This window comes from Abramis brama (assembly GCF_963993115.1).
Source record: "Abramis brama genome assembly, chromosome: 1".
In the NCBI taxonomy this organism is placed as follows: domain Eukaryota; kingdom Metazoa; phylum Chordata; class Actinopteri; order Cypriniformes; family Leuciscidae; genus Abramis; species Abramis brama.
In genome coordinates, this window is record NC_139963.1 from 26,688,617 (window position 1) to 26,711,665 (window position 23,049).

At 37.5% G+C, this 23,049-nt stretch overlaps 1 protein-coding gene across 6 annotated transcripts in view; it reads right to left on the reverse strand.

The window, feature by feature from the left end:
• Window positions 1-2,920: 2,920 nt before the first annotated feature.
• The window catches only part of clec16a (C-type lectin domain containing 16A), a 63,760-nt gene continuing 43,631 nt past the window's right edge, over window positions 2,921-23,049 (reverse strand). For 3 of the 6 annotated variants that reach the window (XM_084109892.1, XM_084109891.1, XM_084109894.1), the window contains 6 exons: window positions 22,274-22,394; window positions 17,303-17,454; window positions 16,039-16,243; window positions 14,504-14,641; window positions 10,145-10,285; window positions 2,921-4,910 (listed from right to left, as the gene is read on the reverse strand). In XM_084109892.1, coding sequence (XP_083966018.1) covers window positions 4,501-4,910; window positions 10,145-10,285; window positions 14,504-14,641; window positions 16,039-16,243; window positions 17,303-17,454; window positions 22,274-22,394 — 1,167 coding nt within the window. In that variant the 3' untranslated portion in view covers window positions 2,921-4,500. Of the gene's footprint in view, window positions 4,911-5,617; window positions 5,807-10,144; window positions 10,286-14,503; window positions 14,642-16,038; window positions 16,244-17,302; window positions 17,455-22,273; window positions 22,395-23,049 lie in introns of all 6 variants that reach the window. The other 3 variants (XR_014605517.1, XR_014605518.1, XM_084109893.1) reach the window with 3 other exon arrangements.

Below are 23,049 nucleotides of genomic sequence, written 5' to 3' on the forward strand. Positions count from 1 at the left end.
TCCCTGAAGTGCCCCTAATCTCCACTGCATCTGGCCACACACACACACACAGACACACACACACACGCACACACACACACGTGGCTCCTGAGTGGTGTATTTCCTTTTGGAACCGCAATGCTCCCCTCATTTTGCAGAGACTGAAAGACACACAAACACACACACAGTTTTGCTATCTTTGCGGGGACTCTCCATAGGCGTAATGGTTTTTATACTGTACAAACTGTATATTATCTCCACTAACACTAACCCTACCCATCACACAAATTTTTTTTCTGCATTTTACATTTTCAAAAAACAACAAAAACAAACATAATTTAGGATGTTCATTAATCCATTTCGCCTGTGGGGACCGTCCGCTGGCTGGTCACCACAATGCAGGTGATCTCAGGTTTTACTATCCTAGTGGGGACATTTGTGTGTACATTTCCCCCACAATGTAATATAAACCTGTACACACACACAGACACGCACACGCAAGCTTGTGTGGCTAACCTGCACATAGAAACGGCTGTGGTTTGAGCTTTTGAGCACTCATGAACGGAGAACAACCTCAACTGATAAAGGCCAAAGCGTTTTCCTGAGCTGACACATAATTTGGAACTTTTAATGAAAAAAAAAAAAAAAAAAAAAAAAAAAATGTTTTTAAATTTAAAAATAAAAGTTTAATTTAAAAGTTTAAAAAATAAAATAGAGGTAATATTTGTGGCAATACACACACATATATATATATATATATATAAATCAATTCTCTGGTGTAATTTATTTTTAAATGAAAAGAAAAGGCAAGTAGCTTATCTGCACTACATCAAAACCTACTCACTGAATAGATAGATGTTGCTATGGAAACTCGTTACACAAGATCAAACTGTAATTATTAAAATCTATTTATGGTTATGATGCTGAAGACCCCTGGGAGTGGTTTTTGTAAATTGACAATGTTTGAGACCACAAGCTAAATTCCAGGAAGGCAAGTGATACGGCTACCCACATAATGGTTACTATGACAACACTCATCTCTTGCCATCCCACATCAAGGTAGAAGGTCCCCATGACCTCCACTGAGAATATGTGGGCAGGACTTCCAATTTACTGATTCACAAAGATACATTTGTTTCACACTGACAGAACACACAGACCACCTTTGAGTAATCCCCTCACCTCCTTTTCCATACACAAACAGGTGGGTTTTCAATGATCGAATGAGTACGTGTTAAAAAATAAAAAAATAAATAAAAATAAAATGCATTCTCAGATGTTAGGGCTTTAAAGGGATAGTTCACCCAAAAATGAAAATTCTGTCATCATTTACTCACCCTCAAGTTGTACCAAACCTGTACGAGTTTCTTTCTTCTGCTGGAGACAAAAGAAGATAGAGTGAAGATTTTTGGTAACCAGACAGTTGATGGGTCCCAATGACTTTTCCATACTATGGAAGTCAATGTGGTACATCAACTGTTTGGTTACCCGTATTCTTTAAAATATCTTCTTTTGTGTTCAGCAGAAACTCATACAGGTTTGGAACAACATTAGGGAGAGTAAATGATGCGGAATCACATTAAGAGGGGTTTGCGACTAGTTTTCAAACTGATTTTTGGGGCCCCCAAAATTCCCTTTCACATTTAAATCTAGTAGGTGAAAAATAAAATGTGCAAGTACACAACTCTAAACATCAGTAATTATAATGGCTTTGCAATGTAGCACCCGCAACAATCTTGCCATCTCATCTATTTACAGTGAAATACAGGCTGCTGTATTGTGGCAAGTCATATGGCTCCTCTCAGGCACATGCCGTGTAATGCAAACCACAAGTTAGTGAGCGTGTGTTCTTTAGAAATATCACCCCTGTGAGGCTGCTTTCAGCAGAAGGCATGAGACACTATCAGCACAAGCTCCTGGAACGAGACCTCTAGGGAACCCTCCAATAAGACTCTCATGAGACTTCAGCCTGCGCACATCCATTTATAGTTGCTCTTAATAAGTTTCATATCAACCTGTTTCTCAGACCAGAGGAACCGCACTGAAGACAAAGGCCACGTTTATTCATTCAACGGATGCTTTTATGGAAAACCAACATATTCGTGATGACCATCGCAGCCTATTTTTTCACAGAAACGCTTAGCGAAGGTGAACTGAAAGCGTTTCACAGCATATTACTGCATGACATTCATTTTCAGTTGAAGAGGATCTGCTGATAAGAAGAAGTGGGACCCTTGAATTACGTAGTTTGTTCACTAATTGTAAACATCTCTGCTTAAAAAAACTTTAAATGTAGGAAGTGAGTGTAGGGGTCAACTTAATGCAAAGTCTCTGGGGAAAGAATAAACTTAGATGCAGTTTTCTCAGTATTGCACAGATCCATCACTGGTTTCCGGACAAAACAATGAAAAAAACTCCCATATTCTGGGAGTGTTTCTTACGATTGCATGGAAAAAGGACTAAGAAAAATAACATCTTAATAAGCAGCCCACTTTACACAGTAAGAAAGAAAATAACCTCACAGTTTATTTCCATATTAGCAATTTCCCCTCCCACAGGAATGTGGATTTCACGTAATGTCATCACAGTAATAAAATACGCATGCTTGGTTCCAAAAATGGTATTTATATACATGCATAATCTTTATTTTAAATAAACCATATCACAAGAAGAACTGGATTCCAGTTCCCCTCTATCATGAAGAGACCCAAGCACAGAGAAACCAACGTATTCTAGGAAATTATGACTATCGGGAACTTCACTTAGACTTGTTGATATTTCACCAGAACAGGAAATTTACACATGTATTTTGACAGATTAACTACCAAAGATAAACAGTGTGGGGGGGACAGATTTAATGGCAGATTAATGTTTAATAAAATTCAGCTTATTCATAAAACTTAATTGAAATATAAAAACAAATAGTAAGACTACGGAAATGTACATCAGAATAATTTATTGCATGACTTGGTAATTAGTTATAACATTAGATCAAAACAAATCTTTACACTGTGTACAAACTATGATGCCCTCCGCATCTCCTTTTCGACAATGAATTTAACCTCAAAATACTGATATATGCAGAATTGTATTGCTTTAAAAGGTCATATTTTACAAACTCTGTTGATAAAGCTTGAGTGCATTTCTTTAGAGAGAAAAGCGCCCAGTCACGGTTACCACACATTTGCATCTGTGCCCCACCGCAAGAGCGTGAGGATCCCTTCTATGTGCTGCTGTCTATAAACCAAAAATTAATTTTCCATTTCAGTCTATTAGTGACCGTAGTCCAACTACTTTAATCTGTAAGTGAAATAAATGAGTCTTGAATTACTGTTATTACACACCAAAGTAAAACGAAACCACAAATATATCATACCCAGCTTTGATTAAGTGTGTCCAGCACAAGCTCTTGATGACCTCTAGAATATGAAGTGTTAAAGAACATTAAAACACCCCTAAAAAAAAAAGAAAAAAAAAGGAAAACTCGTCTCAGCCTTAAAAACAAAGGAAGAGAACACCTCGAAATACTTAACGACGTAACTGTACGAACGGAAACGGGCATATTTATCCTGTGTCGGGAGATTGCAGAATCTTCCAGAAAGAAAGCAGACGCATGAAGGTACGGCAGTGGCATAAACGCTCAGGAATGAAACTCGATTACATCAGGTTTGTTCACCTGATGGAAAAAAAACTCACTTTAGAACGTGACTGACAAAAGTGAGTCAGCATTTTTTATACAAATAGACTTGGTGGAGCACTGAGCCAAAACTGAGCAAGAGTTCACGAGTTAAATGATCTTAAATGCACTGAATTTAAACAGGTCATTTTAAGCACATACTGTTCCTTACGATCTCCAAAGAATGACACAAAAGGGCGTAAAAAAAAAAAAAAAAAAAAAACAAAACACCATTGAAGTGCAAATGAATGTTCAACCCAAATGAAATGTACCTTCAGAAAAGAGCACCGCTGGATAGACCCAGAAGTCTTTGTACATTCCTCAGTGTTAAGACTGGTAAAATCAAGCGGGCAATCCCCACCAACCCACTCAGATATACATTTATACGAACACGCCCTTCTCTCCGTCTGCTCAGCATCATAAAACCATACACACACACACACACACTCGAACAGTTGCACACAATCACAAAACAGTCACACATGCAGAGAAACAGCTGGAACACCTCAGCACCAGAGCAGAAAGAATAATGCACAACAGAAAAAAGACTGTGCTTTAAGTAGCACTCGTGATCAACAATAATGTCATTGTTCTGAAAGTGCCGTTTTCCTCTGAAATGCATCATGGTCTTGATGTGAAGAGAATTATTGTTAACCGCTGTGTTGAAACAGTCGGCAACTACACAGATACAATTGAGGGCCCGAATCACTAAAGCTGAAAGCATCTGCAATCCAGAATTGGTCATTGCTCACATTGAGTAATCAATAGAACATGCATTTCTTGCTTTAGTAACCTGGCCCTAATTTCTTCAGTACATTTTAGTTTTAGTATCACTAGACATCATATCAGTCTATCGCGGTCTCCTCCTCCAGGTCTGGGTTGTCCTCTTGGTCTGTCTCAGGCTGAGTCATAGGTACCTCCCTCTGAACCTTCGTCAAATCCTCAGTTTCTTCACTAAGCAAATGCCCAGACTCAGGAGATGCCTCATCTTCCTCTAGTATGACTGGAATATCCTTCCTGTCGTCTTGAGACTGTGCGTCTACCTCTACCATGCGGTCATCCTCTGTTTGGCCGGCGGAAATCATCTCATCCGCATCCTGGACGGAGGACTGGGTGCTGAAGGAGCGCAGGCGAGGAGGGTCGGCGGGGGGCAGCAGGGTCAAGGAGTCCACGCTCAGCGTTTCGGCATCATTGTTAGACAGGAGGGAGATGGTGGGTTGCGGTGCAGGGGTGAGGCTGGGCGCCAGGGAAAGTCCTGAAACAGGGAGAACAGGGTTGGTTAATCCCACAAAGGCCTCTCCTTACTTATGGAGGAGTGGGGTGTTACACACAAGCAGAAACATCTATTCATACTGAAAAGGCAAACAAGTCAAAGGCAGTAATGCAGACTGTGTGGAGGAGGATTGTTTGTAATGTGTCTAAGTTTGTGTGTGCTGTGATAGATGAATGTGTGAGATAATAAGTTCTGCTGAGATGATTGACAGACAGGATGGATTGATAGATGGCTAGATACATTGATAGGCAGGAAGAAAGGTAGAGGGACAAACAGGCAGAAACGTATATCTGACGTTCTATCTGACCTAGATAGGTCAAATAATAGATAGAAGGCTAGATAGACCGATAGATAAATGGATAGTTGGTTGGATTGATAGATGGCTAGATAGTAGAAAAGCAGACAGGCAGACAGACATCTAGATAGATGGATGTCTGCCAAAAATAATTATATGAATGTAAAAAGAGGAACCTGAATGGCAGAGAGCCATGGAAGTGAAAATGTGAACAATAAAAATAGTGAAGGGCTAAAAAACAGGATCTAGGGTGGCATTAATTCATAGTCTTTGGATATCATCAGCTTGCTAATACCATGCACTTCTAAAGAGAAGTTTCACAGTTTCTGCAATGATGTTTGAATACACACACACACACACACACACACACACACACACACACACACACACACACCTTTAGTTTTTAGTAGCACAATGCCAGTCACTGGAAACTAAGGGGGCCACTCTGCATGGTCAATCTACATTAAAGCGTCACACGGACATGCCTGTTACGTCTGCCTGGAGCTCTAAACCCATTCTCCACCGTGCCTGTCATCCTCTGACAGAGAAAACACGCACCTCCGGCCTTCCCTGCCAGACCTGACTAGAGAACAGAGGGACAGATCAGAACGCATCCTACAGACATTAATTACAGCATCTAATCTGAAGGGTGCATGGAGCAAAACCTACACCCAAAGGATATTATCAATTAGCATTACATGCAAAGCACGCTATTTTACACCTACATAGGTAAACAAAGCAAGATTACGGTGACAGCTTGATTTTAACTCTATAGCTCATTGGTTAGCACTCTAGCTCAGAAAATGTTTAGCCTAGGTGCTCATGCAGGTGATCTAGGTTCGAGTCTAGCATGAAAAATATCTTGATCCTATTCCTCCTCTCTCTCCCAATGATTTTGTGACTCTTCCCTATATCTAGCTGTCTAATAAAAGAGGAAAAGGGGCACAAATAAAATTTAGTAGAGTCAACTTAAATCACCCTTCAAAATCCATTTTACTTCTGTAATGAGCCAATACAAATGAGAGGCAGAACATTTTTATTACATTTTGATACACTACAAATTTATTTTATTTGGAATAACATGCACTCATGAAATGTGCATAATAGGACCAGGAACATGTTTTAAGAAGGCAAAAACGGTCAATTTGAATTTCTTGTTGACTTTAACTCTATGCAGGTTGCGTATGTGCAACCACACTTACACTACACCGTCTCTGTCATAACAGACATGTACCGAGGAAGAAATCGATGTCAGTCTCACCACAAATCCACACCTTCAAAACAATACGTCATTGCTACCGCCGCTTCTGTTTCTAAGAACTTCTCTTCAAAGATGTACCGCCCCACGAGGCGTTAACAAACAGTGAATGTGGTCAGCTCACACAGCTGCACTCTGTTGTTTGTGACAGTGGCCCCTATTGAAACAACTTATTAACTTATTATGTGACTTCAGAAGACTATTTGTCCAATTTGTATTTATTATTAAATGATTAAATAAGGACAGTTTCACTTCAGTCAAACCCCAAAAGGTCACTGTATTTCAAAATAGATCATTATAGTGATTCAGAGTGTAAAAGGAACAGAGATACATAGTGAAAGAAACAAAAAAAAGCCCATGACCGTATTAGTTAAACGCCCCCGCCACAAGAAAGAAATCTGTAGGAGACTTCACAGAGGCCACAATACTCCACTCCTCTGTTCAGAGAATCAGCCAAATGATTGGTTCCTGGTCTCTTGTGGTGTGAAGACTTTTTGAGCTTTCAGGTTTTTCCAAAACCATACCCGACCACCAGTGTTCAACTCAGAAATACAGTGTGGGAGGCAGAGAGCGAGATAAAGCAGCCAATGGCTACACAGAACTTTAGAGGTGAACAAAGCCTCTCAGGGACCCTTGTTCTATACCCAGCAAACACATTAAAGGATTAGTTCACTTCAAAAGAAACATTTTGTCATCATTTACTCACCCTCAAGTTGTTTCAAACCTGTATGAATTTCTATCTTCTGCTGAACAACTTTAGGGTGAGTAAATGATGACAGAAGTTTCATTTTGAAGTGAACTAATCCTTTAATTCCTGAGAGACCCTTAAGGGGAACATTTAACATTTGTAAAATAGTCTTCCACTGAAAGATCTACTTGACCATTGCTTACCATAGAATTTCTTTCTAAGTGTGCCAAAATTGGCTAGCTGACAAGTGCTCAAAAGGATGAAGTGGAAAGAACTTGTAATTACATGTATATACACATTCACTCATGCATACATGCCCTTGAATTAGCAAAGAATTAGAGTGTATGAGCTGTGAGGCTTTGAAGGTATAGAAGAGTATAGAAACATGAGTCTTAAGGTCCTTTCACACCAAGAACGATAAATATGAAGATGACACCAACGCAAGAATAACGATCTGTCTCTTATAAGCACGTGCTGCAGTTATATCGTCTGACACTTTAAATGCTTGTGCTCTATAAAGTTGGATGGATTCTGATTGGCTGTCAATGTTTTTAACATTCATCAGCTGAGGCGATTCCAATAATATCGTTATTGCTATAGATGTGGTGTGGACTTCCCTATTCTCAAGAATGATTATTCAAACTTTATATTCATAGTTATTTCCTTTGTTATGAATGAGGCTTTAGTCATACAGCTATAATACTGCTGCAGCAGTTTAAAATCTTCATTTACAGGGGTGTGACTATAAAACTGACACTGTAAAAGCTACTGGGACAGAGTCTAAAATCCCACCCTACATTTTTTCTCATTCCAGAAGCCGTTTCACTGAGGGAATAGGAAAGAAAAGACTATTTCAACTTCCATGTCATGCTGCCTTTAATAAAATGTTTTTTAGGGATTGCACAATCATAATAAATTGCAATTCAAGAATTTAAATTCCTGTAGCTCAAACCGTAAAGCATTAGCACTAGGAATGCCAAAGTCATGGGTTCAATTCCCAGGGAATGTAGAAAAATATCTACCTTGAAAGCAAAATATGTAAGTCGCAATGCAATTATTAACTTAACAACTCTTATTCCAGATCTGTGGAAATGCATACCTAGTGTTAAACTTGCAGAACATAATCAAGATCACTGTCTTTATGTGGTGACTGACTGACTGACAGAAAGACATATGATGATGCGAGACACATTAGCCGCTTTCCAACCGGAGGAACCTTTTCACAGTTCCTAGAACTATTGGCTAAAGTACCCGGATGTCGGCGTGTTCGCACCGCAGGAACTAGGAACGATTTTAGTTCTAGGAACTCCATTTGGAGGAACTAATTTAGGTCCTACTTCAGAGTAGGGTCTAAACCAGCACTATAGGAACTACCCGTGACGTTAGTGTACGCAGACATGGGCAGTATTTCAATTAAATGTATTTTAAATACGTATTTAATTACTTAGTGTATTTTGTAATTTGTATTTTGTAGGTGTGGAAAAAATTAAATGTAGTTTGTAACAAAATATTTTGAGGGAGTGTATTTAGAGTATTTCAAATACTTAAATACTTAAGAAAAATCACCATATGCTTATCACCATAGTAAATGATTTTGCCATATTTTCGGTCTGATGTTGGCAATGGCAATGTCCAGGTTAGATGCACGAAAATCACGTGACGCCCTGTAGACCGGGCTCCCTCCAAGAAGTGAATGAGTTTTGAACACAGGAGAAGAAGTGGCGCTGCTCCTCTTAAAAACGGCATTAAAGGGTTAGTTCACCCAAAAATGAAAATTCTGTCAGTAATTACTCACCCTCATGTTGTTCCAACCCCGTAAGACTACAGTGGCTCAATCTTAAGTTTATAAAGCGACGAGAATACTGTTTGTGCGCAAAAACCCCCCAAAAATAACAACTTTATTCCACTTTTCATTTCCTTCTCTCTGGGCCTCGAGTTTTTTTACGTAACTGCGCAGCGCGTCAGTGTTGTACGTCACACGTAGGCTCACTATTGGCCGACGCTGGTCATGTGTGTGATGCGTGTGACGTGCAACACAGACGCGCTGCGCTAAAACACTACGTGAACTCACTCGAGGCCTACGCTGTACGCTGATTGACCGAACGCACGCAAAACACCAGCACCTGCCATTTTTAAAACAGCTATATGTAAACACACAGATTATAGCCTATATATTTACTCCAGAAACTAGATACAAACATGGAAAACAGTGATAGATGGGTCTCTAAACCTTTATGCTGAAGAGAAAATCCAACGCAACTTTGAGGGGACCAAGCCAAACCTTATTATGTTTATCTGCCCAGCTAGCAACACTGGACATCAACCACAGGGCATAGGCTAATAACCTTTTTTTCATATACTGTCTACTTTCTATAACAGTTCTATCTAATAACATATTAAACAGTACTGTTAGACAGATCGCTAACTAATAAACACAGAGAATGCAAGCATTGTTTGCTCTGGCGTTCTCAGCGCCGCCAAAATAAAGGTCCGTCGCGCCGTCAAAATAAAAGTCACTGTGCTTGCGTCACTCCCTTACCCCTCCTACCAGTTCCTATGGCCACTTGGCCAGTGCGAACGCAAACAGCAAAACCGAGTTTGGGGGAGAGTAGTTCTTAGAACTGTTTAGAAGTGGACAGTTCCTATAACTAAGCTCCTGTAACTACTTGGTCGGAAAGCGGCTAATGACCAGCACTGTTTGCTGAAAATATACAAAGGAAAATAAATAATAGTTTTTTTGTTTTGTTTTTTACCGTAGATATCATTAGTCTATTAAGTCTGATCTACTATGTGAGAAAACAAAAATGATTATGCAATCTGCTTCTTTGCAAACCTGATACACATGTGGAGTTGCTTAGATTCAGAGGAGGCTGTGTCGTAGCATTTGTGTGAAGTGTTTTGGTTTTTCAGTAAAAGCAGTTGATAGTAAAATGGGGTGGTTGAGCAAAAGTAGAGAAGGGAGTGGAATGTTTTACCTGTTTGACTCTGTGTTGCGGTGTGTGTGGATGCGCTGCTGGATGTGACAAAGTCACAGGGGCCGGTGGGGCCACTAGAAGGTGGTGAGGTGAAAGAAGTTGATGTGGGGTTGTGCTGGGCAACATGAGCAACTGCAAAACCTGGAAAACAAAACACATGGTCACATATAGATCGCTAAGACACTGACAGACAAATCAGTGTGATACTTTCAATATTAAACTTGTTTTACTGATAAAAACAAGCAGAAACTTTGGCTTAGTTGATAGAACAGGTGCGGGTTTGAGTCTGGCCACTCCCCTATCTTGTCAAAATATTTCTGTTTTCAAACTAAATTAAAAAAAGAGATGAAAATAAAGCAGCTTCATATACACAAACAAATGCACACCTTTACTTGCTGATAACTGAAACACTAGTCAGATTAGATTCCTAAACTTTGGTACAAATGAGAACAACCTTAAAGTGATCCAGTGGCAGGCAAAGATCAGGTCAAGGTTTTTTAAAACACTTGGCATGACACCAAGAGTTCTGGGAACCACAATCTCTTTTACCTGAACCAACAACACGTCATCAAAAGGGACTGAGAGACAGATATTAGTCATCTGTTTCCCTAAACAGAGAACTAACTTTTGTGAAATTAAGAGCATCACAATCCTACTCAAATCTGAAAGTATCGATACATTTTGTAAATATTGAGAGATTTCCTCTTTGTAGTGAGGGGGCTTTTGAAGGGGGTGGGTGGGGGGGACTTGCTCCTCCAAAATACCCCAAAGTGGCTCAAAAATATTTCAACAGGAGAGTCAAGGTGCACATTAGGGGTACATTTATACAACAACGATATGCTTTAAACGGAGAAGTTTTCCTTTGAGTTTTCCGCGTACAGACGACACCATCAAATGATCGCCATTCACACGGATACGCAAAAACGACTAAAAACAATGTATTCTGCTGCCAGGGCATTAGATGACGAAGAAACACTATAGATTGAACACGTAATACGCATGTGCATGACAACATTGTTTTCAGAGATTGGCGTTTTTGTTGTTTACACTGAGACACTTGCACTTTGAAACCTGTTTTTGAAAGTTCCAGGCACCCAAAACGCTGTTGTTGTGTAAATGAACGGCCAAAACGCAGTTTTAAGTTTTTAGTTAAAAAACGGTGTTGTGTAAACAGCCCCTTAATTCTGCAGTGAGTTGGGCAGCTGTGTTTTTATGCTTTTTGTATATAATCCGGGTTAATACCTGGTCATCCCCTTCAGACAGCTTCCTATTGAGTCGACAGTTACTCCTGCTGGATGTGGTTCGTGTCCTATGTGGTGGGATACATAGCTCTCGATACACCACAAAGACTTGCTGTCCTGGTCACAGATGAGCCAGCGAGACAAGCACCAACAATTTGTCCTCTTTTGAACACTGATATGTCTCCCATTATGTTGTGTGGATTGCAATATTTTATGTACAGCTGCGCTATTGCTCTGCTAATTCAACCTTCACACTCTGATCTTACTGATGGAATGTAAAATCACTAAAGATCAGCCACCAGGCCATGCATATATAGGTGTGAAATCTCCAACACTAATTGCCACTGTTTCAGTTTCATTGTCCAACCAATTTAAACAAGATTTGAAATTAACTTTGTCACTCATCAGCCAATTTGGCTACTACATTTTTAAGTTAACAGCCATTCAGAACTTCTAATAGCCAAACATAAATATCAGAAATAATCCAGATTAACAAAGTCACTGTTTAAATTTAACTATATTTATTATTAAATCAGATTCTGAATCATTGAATTGATTTTAGGCTTTACAACAGTCAATACTTTTTTGCGGATGCCATTCAAATGAAATAAAACGGAAATAAAAACTAAATTCTCTGTGACTTCTCTTATAACTGCTATAAGTTTACCTGCACATAGCCATAAAGACAGGGTGCTTTTTGCCCAAAAGTCTTGGACATGCGGCATTTATGAGAATGGGTTAATTGTCTCCTAGGGCTCTGGTGGAGCGTTAACCGGTCGCACAGCAGACAGGCTTCATTGTGTACTCACGTTCAAGTTCAAGGAGGCAGTCCAAAACAGTAGATCACAACACAGGCAAAAGTTCACTTCAAGAATGAACAAAGTGGTGTCAATGAGGTTGAATTAAGGTATTTGAAAAAAACAGCGAAAAGAAAATTGTGATCAATATTATTTCTCTATATGAAGCATATTTATTCAAGCCACAAAAACAAACCTGTTACTGAAAAATGCACAATACACAATATTCTAGGGTGAAGTCAGTACATACATATATTTGTCCTAAATCATTGTATTTTAATGGAAAACTATTGTGAGTAAATCGTAGTTGTACACGGTCGCCGCAGTGCCACCAGTGTGCATACGGTCATAGAAAACATTCGAATTTTGAACTTTCTCTCAGTGTGCACCTCAGTTTACGTGTTGCTTTTCTAATGTTTGAGGCACCTTTTAGGAGAACGGGTCTGATAGCTCAAGTGATAGAACATAAATTATGAATCATAACCCACCAAATTGGCTAGTGTGTTGATATGCGTTATGGATTTTCACCAGCATTTGATGGTTGTTAATATATATACATATATATATATATACATATATATATATATATATATATATATATATACACACATATACATATACATATATATATATATATTATATATAATAGACCGTATATATATATATATATATATATATATATATATATATATATATATATATATATATATATATATATATATATATATAGTCATCACATCACTTGGTGAATTACCCACTGGTCTGGAACCAAAAGTCTAAATAAGGGCTGCATACTGACAGCTCAAAATCACAGCTGGCGGAGAGGAAGCGTTACCTAGAAACCTCAGACAAAACAGAACTGTAACTTGAAGCACTAGAGAAATTCTGGGGAAAACAAAATTAGGATGTGCAATTTTTCAGAAAATTATTCATGTTTCTGTGCAAATCTCCACAAAGAGAGTGAGCATGTCCCTTTTAGAAACAAAAAATGCAAAGGAGGTAAATGTTTTACAACATATTAAATATAGCTTAACAAATATAACAAACAGGAACCTCTGATGTTGTGAGCACTGTCCTATAAAATATACATTTCACATTAAGACAACTCATCTACCACCATGTCATACAGAAAGATTACAGTTATAAAAAATGTCTGAACACATTTTTGATACCTTTTTAGCTTTTATGCAGCAGCTTGCTCAAAAACCTACAATAAAAGATAATTTTTTTAATTAACTTCAGCAATAATATACACCAAGGTCCAAGGCATAGCTATAAGTTCAAATAACTCTTACATTTAGATTCAAGATGAATGGCGTGCTCAATTCCTTTTGAGTTTAATTTGGGTGCTCTTCGGTCCAAGGTAGAACATCTAAGAGTCAGTGTAGAGAAAGAATTCTCTGATAACCGAGGCACTCCTTAATTAAAATGTCTTTATTACAAAAATGACATGTCCTAACTGGACAACTTTAAAATGCCCATGCGTAGCGGCATGGAGCCTTCTTCAGGGCATGATATGCGTGGGCATTTTAAAGTTGTCCAGTTAGGACATGTCATTTTTGTAATAAAGACATTTTAATTAAGGAGTGCCTCGGTTATCAGAGAATTCTTTCTCTACACTGACTCTTACATTTAATTTATACTTTATACATAAAATGATGTATAAATATGTAATGGAGCCTGTGATGGTACTCCAGTCTTCAGTGTCACATGATCCTTCAGAAATCATTCTAATATTATCTGATTTGGTGCTCAAGAAACTTTTCTGATTATTATCAATGCTGAAAACAGATTCTTTACCTTAAAGAACTTCAAAAGAACATTTTATTTGAAATAGTAAAGGCTTTTACATTATTATCTTTCGAAACTTTTTTAATCGATTTTATACAATCTTGCTTAATAAAAGTATTAATTATTTTCCACAGAAAATATGCACCGGTGGATAACAGCTGGCCTCTTAAAAGGATAGTTCACCCAAAAATGAAAATTACCCCATGATTCACTCTGCCTCAAGCCTTCCTAGGTGTCTATGACTTTCTTCTTTCAGACGAATAAAATCAGCCGTCTGTCGGAAGCTATTTATTTTAGTTAAGTTTTAAATATTGATATTTTTCTTACACAAACGCATCGCTTCAGAAGGCCTTTATTAACCCCCGGAGCCGCATGGATTTACTTTTATCATGAATGGATGCACTTTTTTGGGCTTCAAAATCTCATCCTGCATTCACTGCCATTATAAAGCTTGGAAGAGCCAGGACATTTTTTTATATAACTATCCCTTTAATCTTCTGTGATTTCTTCATAATCGTTCACACATTTACCTGGAACTTTATCTACGGAGGCGAAGGCTGGGCCGCGCCTGGACTGGTCATAGAAGCGGAAAGGCAGAGATGATGTAACAGATGGTTGGCTAAAGCCCAGCACCTCTGTGGAAGGCTGAACAGGAAGGTCCAATAGAGCTGGAGGATGAATGTTTAAGGAAGGAATGGGAAACAAAGAGAACATGAGCAAAATAAAGAGGAAGTGATTAAGACATGAGCCCAATTCCACTGTTGGGCCAAGAGCGTGCTAGTGCGTACCAGGGCCAGTCGCAACTTCCACTGTCACTTCCAAGGCTTGACTGGGCCAAATGGCCAGGGTTTTTGGCCCGCAGAATACCTTGGTCCAAAGCGTGCCAACTGGGGCTTGAGGAGTGGTTATGAACAAAGGTGGGGTTTACCTCAGTCAGGAGAGGGTCAACACTGCTTCTTATTTCCATGTAGTCATAATAGGCTACCAGCTAACCTCAACATTTAAGACATTTAAAACAAGTTTAAGCTCAAAACGCACCAGCAAGTGTCTGAGATAACTTCTGATTGCGATCTGATGGGGATTCTGATCACCGTGTGAGGCAGAAATATATTTCTGTCATGCTAAAGGCTACTTATGTAAATCATTGTCATAATAAACTTACATTATACTTATGAAAAAAACAGGGACAACGTTTGAAGAACGTCATATCATATCATGTATGATTTTAGAACAAATCATATATGATTATAATCATGTATTTATTAGGTTTCATATTTCATCTGTCTTTTCCCTGTGCATTTGTTGATACCAGACTTCTGCATCCGCATACGTGTTAAATTACATACACTCCGGTAAACTCCCTCTATTGCTCTGGCTGAAAGGATAAGTATAGTGAGACGGAAGACAGCGCTTAAACATACTAATAGAAATCGAATAGAAATGCTCATTCTTTGTAAAGAAATGTGACATAAACATGATATTTTAATTGATAAGTCTTTGGACTTAAAACCCCTATCAGAGTGGTTTTGTGCATTCCTGCGATCACAAATAAACGATGCAATAAGTATGTATTCTCTTTTTATGTGAAATAATGATAAATACCAGTTTGATTGAGGTGCACTACTGACATAAATGAATAAATTACTGTCATCCTAACTTTTATTTTTATCGTTAATCATTGGTCAGACATCAATGCTGGAGTTTTAAGTCTGTACGTGAAGACCTAACGTCCACTTCTGTTAGCTCTGGCTCGACAGTGGAAAAGCGGCTTGATTAACAGATTTTTCTCCAGCTAGAAATTAAAGCAAACATTAAATGTAAAAAATCCAAGATAAAGGGAAATTCCATGTCTCTGGGAATTGGTACAATTCACTGTAAAGCACCTGGCATTCATTCATTTGAAATATTATTCAGGCCTGTTAAAGTATAACTAAAGTCCCAGCTGTTGCGTTGTTGCACAACAGCTGGGAGGTCTGAGAAAATATCATTTATAAACAGATACGAGCTGCAGTAAAAATAGTTTATGGCTTTGTCTTCAAGGCAGTTTACAGTTAAAAAGCCTGACCTGCAATCCTCTGCATTTTCATGCGCCTGGCCTGGATACGGCCCTTGGCTAGTCGCTGTTTGGCGATGATGCAGCGAATATGGTCTGCAAAGATGAAGTTAGCCTGTAGGATGGGCACAGGCTTGGCGTGAGGGTTAGACGTGGGCTTGTGTATGATGATGTTCAGAGCCCTGCTGTCGTCTTCTACTCCTGAAACCTGCATGTCCTGTGAACATATGCAGATGATTAAAATTGAGTCATCAATTTATGCAGGAAGTTTGGTTTCTAAGACTAAAAATGCTAAAAGTATTTTAAAGTATATAATTTGTATTTTATTGTTTTCATTTTATTTGTTCATTTTATTTTACTTATTTGCATTTGCTTTATTTATTTTTTCTCTGGGCGTTCCTATAACACTGTCTTAACATGACTTGTTATGACTCCTTGCATCTCACAATAATTATTTAGCTGCAAATAATGTCATAATTGTTGTGCTAACAAAAAGCTGAAAGGTGTCACTTAAGACCAAGCCTTCCTAAAGAGAACAGTTTGTAAAATGCCTAATTATGATTAATTTTGTTCAAAAATGCAGCACTAATCAGTTTTAACTGAAAATATCATGTGATACACAAAGTGACAATTTTAATGTGCTAATTTCATTTTATTATTACAGTTGATTTGATTTCACCTGTTATCACATTTATGCAAGGTAGGGTGCTTAACAGCTGGTTTAAAGGTATTTCATACATATGGGTTGCTTGGAATAGTTTATGAACACTCATGTCCCCATATTAAAATTAAGTAATGTCAGTATCATTACTTAATTCATAAAATAATTAAATCAAAGTTCATGACATTCTTTTACTAGTTAAAAAACTATTTGAATGTAATTTAATTAGTAATCTGTCATATAAAATAATATATAATGATATTATTGAAAGTTAATATAAAGTGTTGATTACATTTTAATGTAGTTTACAAATCCTCTGAGGCTTTACTCATAAATATTAAGTTGCCTGGGTTATGATGCAACACATGCATTACTCACTTTCAAATTGAGGCACTTTGTTCAGGGCAGTATAAATGCATTTCTGCAACTCAGAACAGCCAATTTAGGAGATTTTTTTTAATTGGTTTTCGAGACGAGATATGCATTAACTTCAAAATCTGACAGAGGACGTCACTTCTGAGCATAAACATCACAGTCTTGACAAGAATGTGGCAGAAGTGTACTTTTTTTGTTTGAGCATCATGTTTGCAGTGTAGGAGTGGAAATGAAGCAGACCTGCAGAAGGCCGGCAAACTTGACAACACCCCAGCCAAGACGCTTTGAATCCGGTTCCACAAGACTCATTTGGTACACATCAACAGCCAGGAAGCGCTGAGCTTGAACCCCATCTTTACTCACTACCATGCAAGCAATAAGATCGCTGTTATCTAGAAGAGAAAAAGGACAAAAAACACTTTTGTTTACGGTTAAATAAATAATGGATAGTTAATTCCAAGGGTCCTTCAATAAACTTTCATAAATCAGTAAAACAAGTCATAAAGGTCAAAGTTCACACTGTGCAACCACTTCAAGCTATTAAAACAAACTCAGATGAAAAAATTCACCAAATATACAAGTCCAGATCTGCCTCACACACAATACCACATTCTATTAGTAGCCTCTGATCACATGCATTAAGCATTTAGCATTAAAATTTAATTTCAATTCCATTTAATTTATTTCGCTTAAAACATAAGGACTGGCACATTTTAATATAGTCATGCATTTCCTATTACAGAGTGTTACAGTGAATTTAATCATATTAAAGAGACCTGGCATGAAATCAGACTGCACTCATGCGGGAGTTTTCAAAAACACTCCAATGAGTCATGACCAACACAGTATATCGCAGCTGGGTGGGCGGAGAAGGAGGTGAAGGAAGAAGGGGAGGGGTAAATAAGGGAGGTAGGTCATGAACGTTTGAAGTTGGTTTCAGCTAACTGAACTACTAATAACTGAAACAGCATCGTCACAACTGAGGTACTATGACTTGGTACCAGTTTCTCTTTGTGCTCTGCACTTCCTTAGAAGTCACACTGATGGGCTGAGGAATTACTTCAGAACTGAAAGAGCAAGGGCTGCTCTTCCTTTTAATGCACAGCCAACTGTGATGACAAAGAATTATGTTGCCGCTGGGGAAAATTATCTGCTGTTATTCCAAGGAATACCCACTTCCATGTAGTTACAGTTTGACTTGTTAATCAGACAGCTGAGGCTCAGTAGTTCTGCATTTTTAAAGTCACAAATACCATAATACACACTGCACACCATAATGAACTCCGGATGCACTTCACGGGTAGTCAAAAATTTTTGGTTGATTCATTATAAAATTGTATTTTAAAATAGGAAACCGAACAGAGAGCATGAGCTTCAGTGCTTATAAATGACATGCTTATTATGTGGAATCTGGGTGACTTCATAAAAAAAACAAAAAACATTTTGATTGATTCAGAACAAATGTAATGAATCATTCAGAAACATTTGGGAACCAGTTTGACCAATCCATTAAAATTACCTTTATCAAAAGAATTCCCTCACTAATTGATATCACGAGGCAATATAACCAACAAAATAAGTTAAAGCAAAACAGAACAATGATATCTACTACATTCTGTACATTTATTGACTCTTCTGATACTTTTAAGATTTTTTTAATGTTGATTATTAATAGTTGATAATTGTGATACTATTGTAAAAATAATTTTGTTTCAACAAATCTAAAGAATCATTCAGATCAATTTGATTTGACAGATTAATCGAAAATAATATTATAAAAAGAACAATTTCCTAACAAACCAAACATTTGCACCAGTGCTATATAGCTATATATATATATATATATATATATATATATATATATATATATATATATATATATATATATATATACACACACTACGTTCAAAAGTTTGGGATCGGTACATTTAAAAAAAAAAAAAAAAAAGTTTTTAAAAAGAAGTCTCTTATGCTCACCAAGGCTGCATTTATTTGAATAAAACAACAACAACAAAAAACAGTAATATTGTGATTTTTTTTTAAATATTATTAAAAATGTAAAATAACTAATTTTATAATTAAAAATATTCCAGTCTTCAGTGTCACATGATCCTTCAGAAATCTTTCTAATATGCTGATTTGCTGTTCAAGAAAGATTATAATTATTATCAATGTTAAATCTGCAGTGTATATATATATATATATATATATATATATATATATATATATATATATATATATATATATATATATATATGTATATATATATATATTATAGTGTATATAATATTTTTTAGGCCAAATTATAACTAAAAATTTACAATATGTCCACTTTTATGACATCTTTGCCTGCCATATTATCATTACCTGATATTTCTAGGTCTTTCATGAATCATGATGTAAAAGTCAAATATTAAGGGGACGTTCACACAGAACACATTTTTGCTTTAGAAAAACATAAGACGTGGGCAGTGGAATTTGGGAAAAATACAAGGTCTTGAGATGTGCATTTTAAAATTTTTATTTTTAACTTGAGCGCCGTTTTTTTAGAACGCTGTGCCCTGCACACGATGCAGCACAATACCTTGCGTATTGTATTGCAAGTGTAAGAGTCAAACACGTCCATCTAGTGTGCGTTTTTACATTGAAAAACAATGGAAAAGTAGTGCAGTGGAATGAAAAACCGTGTTCCATGTGAATGGCCCCAAGACATGATAATTGTAGTTACTGCAGAACAAACTCACTTTAACCCCGTATGTATACGAGTAACCAAATCAGACCATCCAGACCACGAACTGAAATCATCAATAGACTCAGGACAGTTACATCCTGTTTAACTTCAAGAGAAAATGTAATGTGCATGTGCATTTTATTAATATCCCATTAATAGAAAAGATATCTGCTCTCAACCAAAGTGGGGGTGGGGTGTTAGATGCAAAAGTACCATGTGACTTAAGGTGTGACATTTTTTGTGAGAACTTCCACAGAAAGTGTTCACATGTCATGTGTATTAATCATTATGTGTATGCATGCAAAAAAGGAAGCAAGAAGAACAAAAAATACAGAAGAACATGTGGTTGTAGGTCTTTCAGTTAATGTGTTAAAAAACTGACAGCAAAGAGTGGAAAATATTCAGCAAGGATTCATGCAAGTTCACACAATGCACTGTGATGCTTCTATGGTGTTGCATGTATGCATCATTTCCTGCACATCTAAAAATAACACAGATCAGTAGAATGTCAGTTTCTCAGGTCGATCTGTCTGTCTATCTGTCTGACTGTCTCTGATATGTCTGCCAATCTGTCTGACAGTCTCACTGATGAGCTATTCCAGGATTCACATTGAAAAGGACATCAAAAGGCCAATGTTATCACAAATCATGAGGTTGCAAGACATTCCAGCTGTAAACAGCAGTTACTGTTAAGTAGGGGCTGTACAAGAGATTTTCCAGATAGGAAAATTAGAGACATTTTATGTGGTAAAATGCTTTATAGACATACAGTGGGGGTCCAAAACCACTAGAGAAAATGCTGCATGAACTCTAAAGATTTGTATAAAATGTTATCCAGCAGGATTTAAGAATGATTTGAGAATGATCCAAATTTATTATCACAAATTTGATGATTAGTGACCTACAAATGGGAGTGCAAAATCTTAAATACTTCTTATTTAAGGTTTCTAGGATTTTGAACAAGGAAATGGTTTACCAATTTTTCTGAATGATTCACAGGATTCCTTCTAAATCAAAATGATTCATTTTGAGCATTTAGAATATTTCAAAACACAGAAATGGTTCACAACTTCCGTCTGAATGATTCATTAGATGAATCATTAGAAATTATTTGTTTTTAGGATTTTGAAACGTTCAAAACAAAGAAATAGTTCACAAATTCATCTGAACGATTTGATTTCATCTGAATCAAAAGTTATTCATTTTTTAAATTTTGAATCCCCGATTTTCAATGTAATCTCATGACATTTGGACCACACTGTACTTAAATAACCAAGTTCAATGCCAGACTAACAGACTTAAAATTATCAAATAAGGACTCTTTGACCTTATTTGACCAATATTCTCTTTGAAATGAATATTGCTCTACCACATTTGTGAATTCTAGTGAATCAACCGGTTCAAACCTACAACGCAAACAGTCATCCAGATGTCACGGCTTGTGCATTAACCCTTTTATGCGCAAACGGCTGTGAGACAGGAAGCAGTAGTGGGTTGATTTGGCAGACCAAATCTGAGCTTCCTCCCACCTGCTCACACTTCCAGGGCCCATTCTGCCCACTCTCTGACCCAGCCTGTAGGTGCTTCTCAAGCAGCCTTACTGTTAGACATGAGATATACTGGAAGAGCTCAAGGCTGCTGCCCACAACGGCTGCACCAGCTCTAGCAAAGGCCTAGGTAACAGTGGAAGGTCTGAGTCAGTTAGCTTGCACACACCCCCTCTTACCTGTCAAAGTGAGAGGGCCTGAGTTAACCAGGACACCTGGACAGAAGAACTGAGCTAGAGGAGCTGAAACAAGGGGCTTCCATGCAACACATCAGGGGTGAAATGAGAATCGGTTAACAGTACAAACCCACAGATTGCATTGCATGAAAGAGGTGCACAGGCGACAAGTGTGATTTGATGTGTGGTAAACACTGTGACTGAGTGTGAGATACAATGAGGAAGGTCATAACATGGAACTCAAAACCAAGAAGATGGTCACAGTTCACAAGAAATATATCGACTTCATGTTCTTTTTCTATTAAAAGAATCAAGCAAAGGGCTGCCATTTTATCTTTATCTAACTGCACTTTATCTGATACAACTGAAAAATGAGTTGGCACACAATTCAGTTTTTTGTGAATCACACAGCTGTGGAAGTTAGTTATCAAGCTATCGCAAAGATTAACATGGAAATTGGTGGTGTTAAGACAGGAACTTAAAGCTAAGACAGGATGTTATAAGTGAGGTAGGATTTATTAGATTTCAGCTATAAATCACAAAAGCAGATTATGATATTGCATAAATGCGAAGGAAGAAAATATTTGTATTGCTGTTTGGCAAGAAAACTTTTTTTTTTGGCAGGGCCAATAAAAATCTGAATTAATAGAAAAAAAAACCTTCTAGTTGAGCTTTGAAAATAGAAACACATTTGATTTGCAAGACAGACTCATTTGTAGAGTGTTGCATCAGGTTTCTGTGATTCTAAAGGCCTTACTGAGGTCAAGCACATCGTCAGTCTTGATGAGATCCTCCGGTCGGGTGAGAGGAAGTTGAGTTTCTGGTTCACCCTGCAGCTGTAGGGACAGGGAGCGCAGCATGAAGAACACACGGATAGCCTGCAGGGACACAAAAAAACAATTAAAGATGCTATAGCAATTAATAAACGGGACGTTAACACAGGCCAGAGATGGGGACACGCTGAAGACGGAAGCAACAAGGAGAGAAAATTTTGTACCAGGCACAGCAAGCTCACTGTTCACGAAGCTTTTTTTAATTTTTAAATTTTTTTATTTCCAGCCACCACCAAGGTTTTGGATTATTTTCACAAAAGTTTCATGGCCCCCAGAATATTTTGTTGTATGAATATCTGAACATGAAATATTTTAAAAGAAAGAACAGACCCTCTGATTTTAAACAACAACAAAAATAAACGTTTTATTCTAACTTTATGCATTTTTTTTTTTATCAACATTTGAATGTGGGTAGGTTAAAAAAAAAGCAACATTTTGAGCAAAAAGCTGAGAAGATCATGTTTTTGTCAAAGACTAGGTCTGGATCGGATTCAGAATGATGATCAAGATCAAGTGGAGTAGATCAAGTTCATCAACACCCCCAAAGCTTCACAGTCCTATACCTCGCCTTGGGTCAACATTTCACTCTGTAACATTAGGCAGTTTTGATTTATATGCTGTTTAAATGTTGATGATTGCGTTACTTTACATATACATCTGCTTACATATGCTATCACTTGTTTCTGCTTCTTCTTCACCT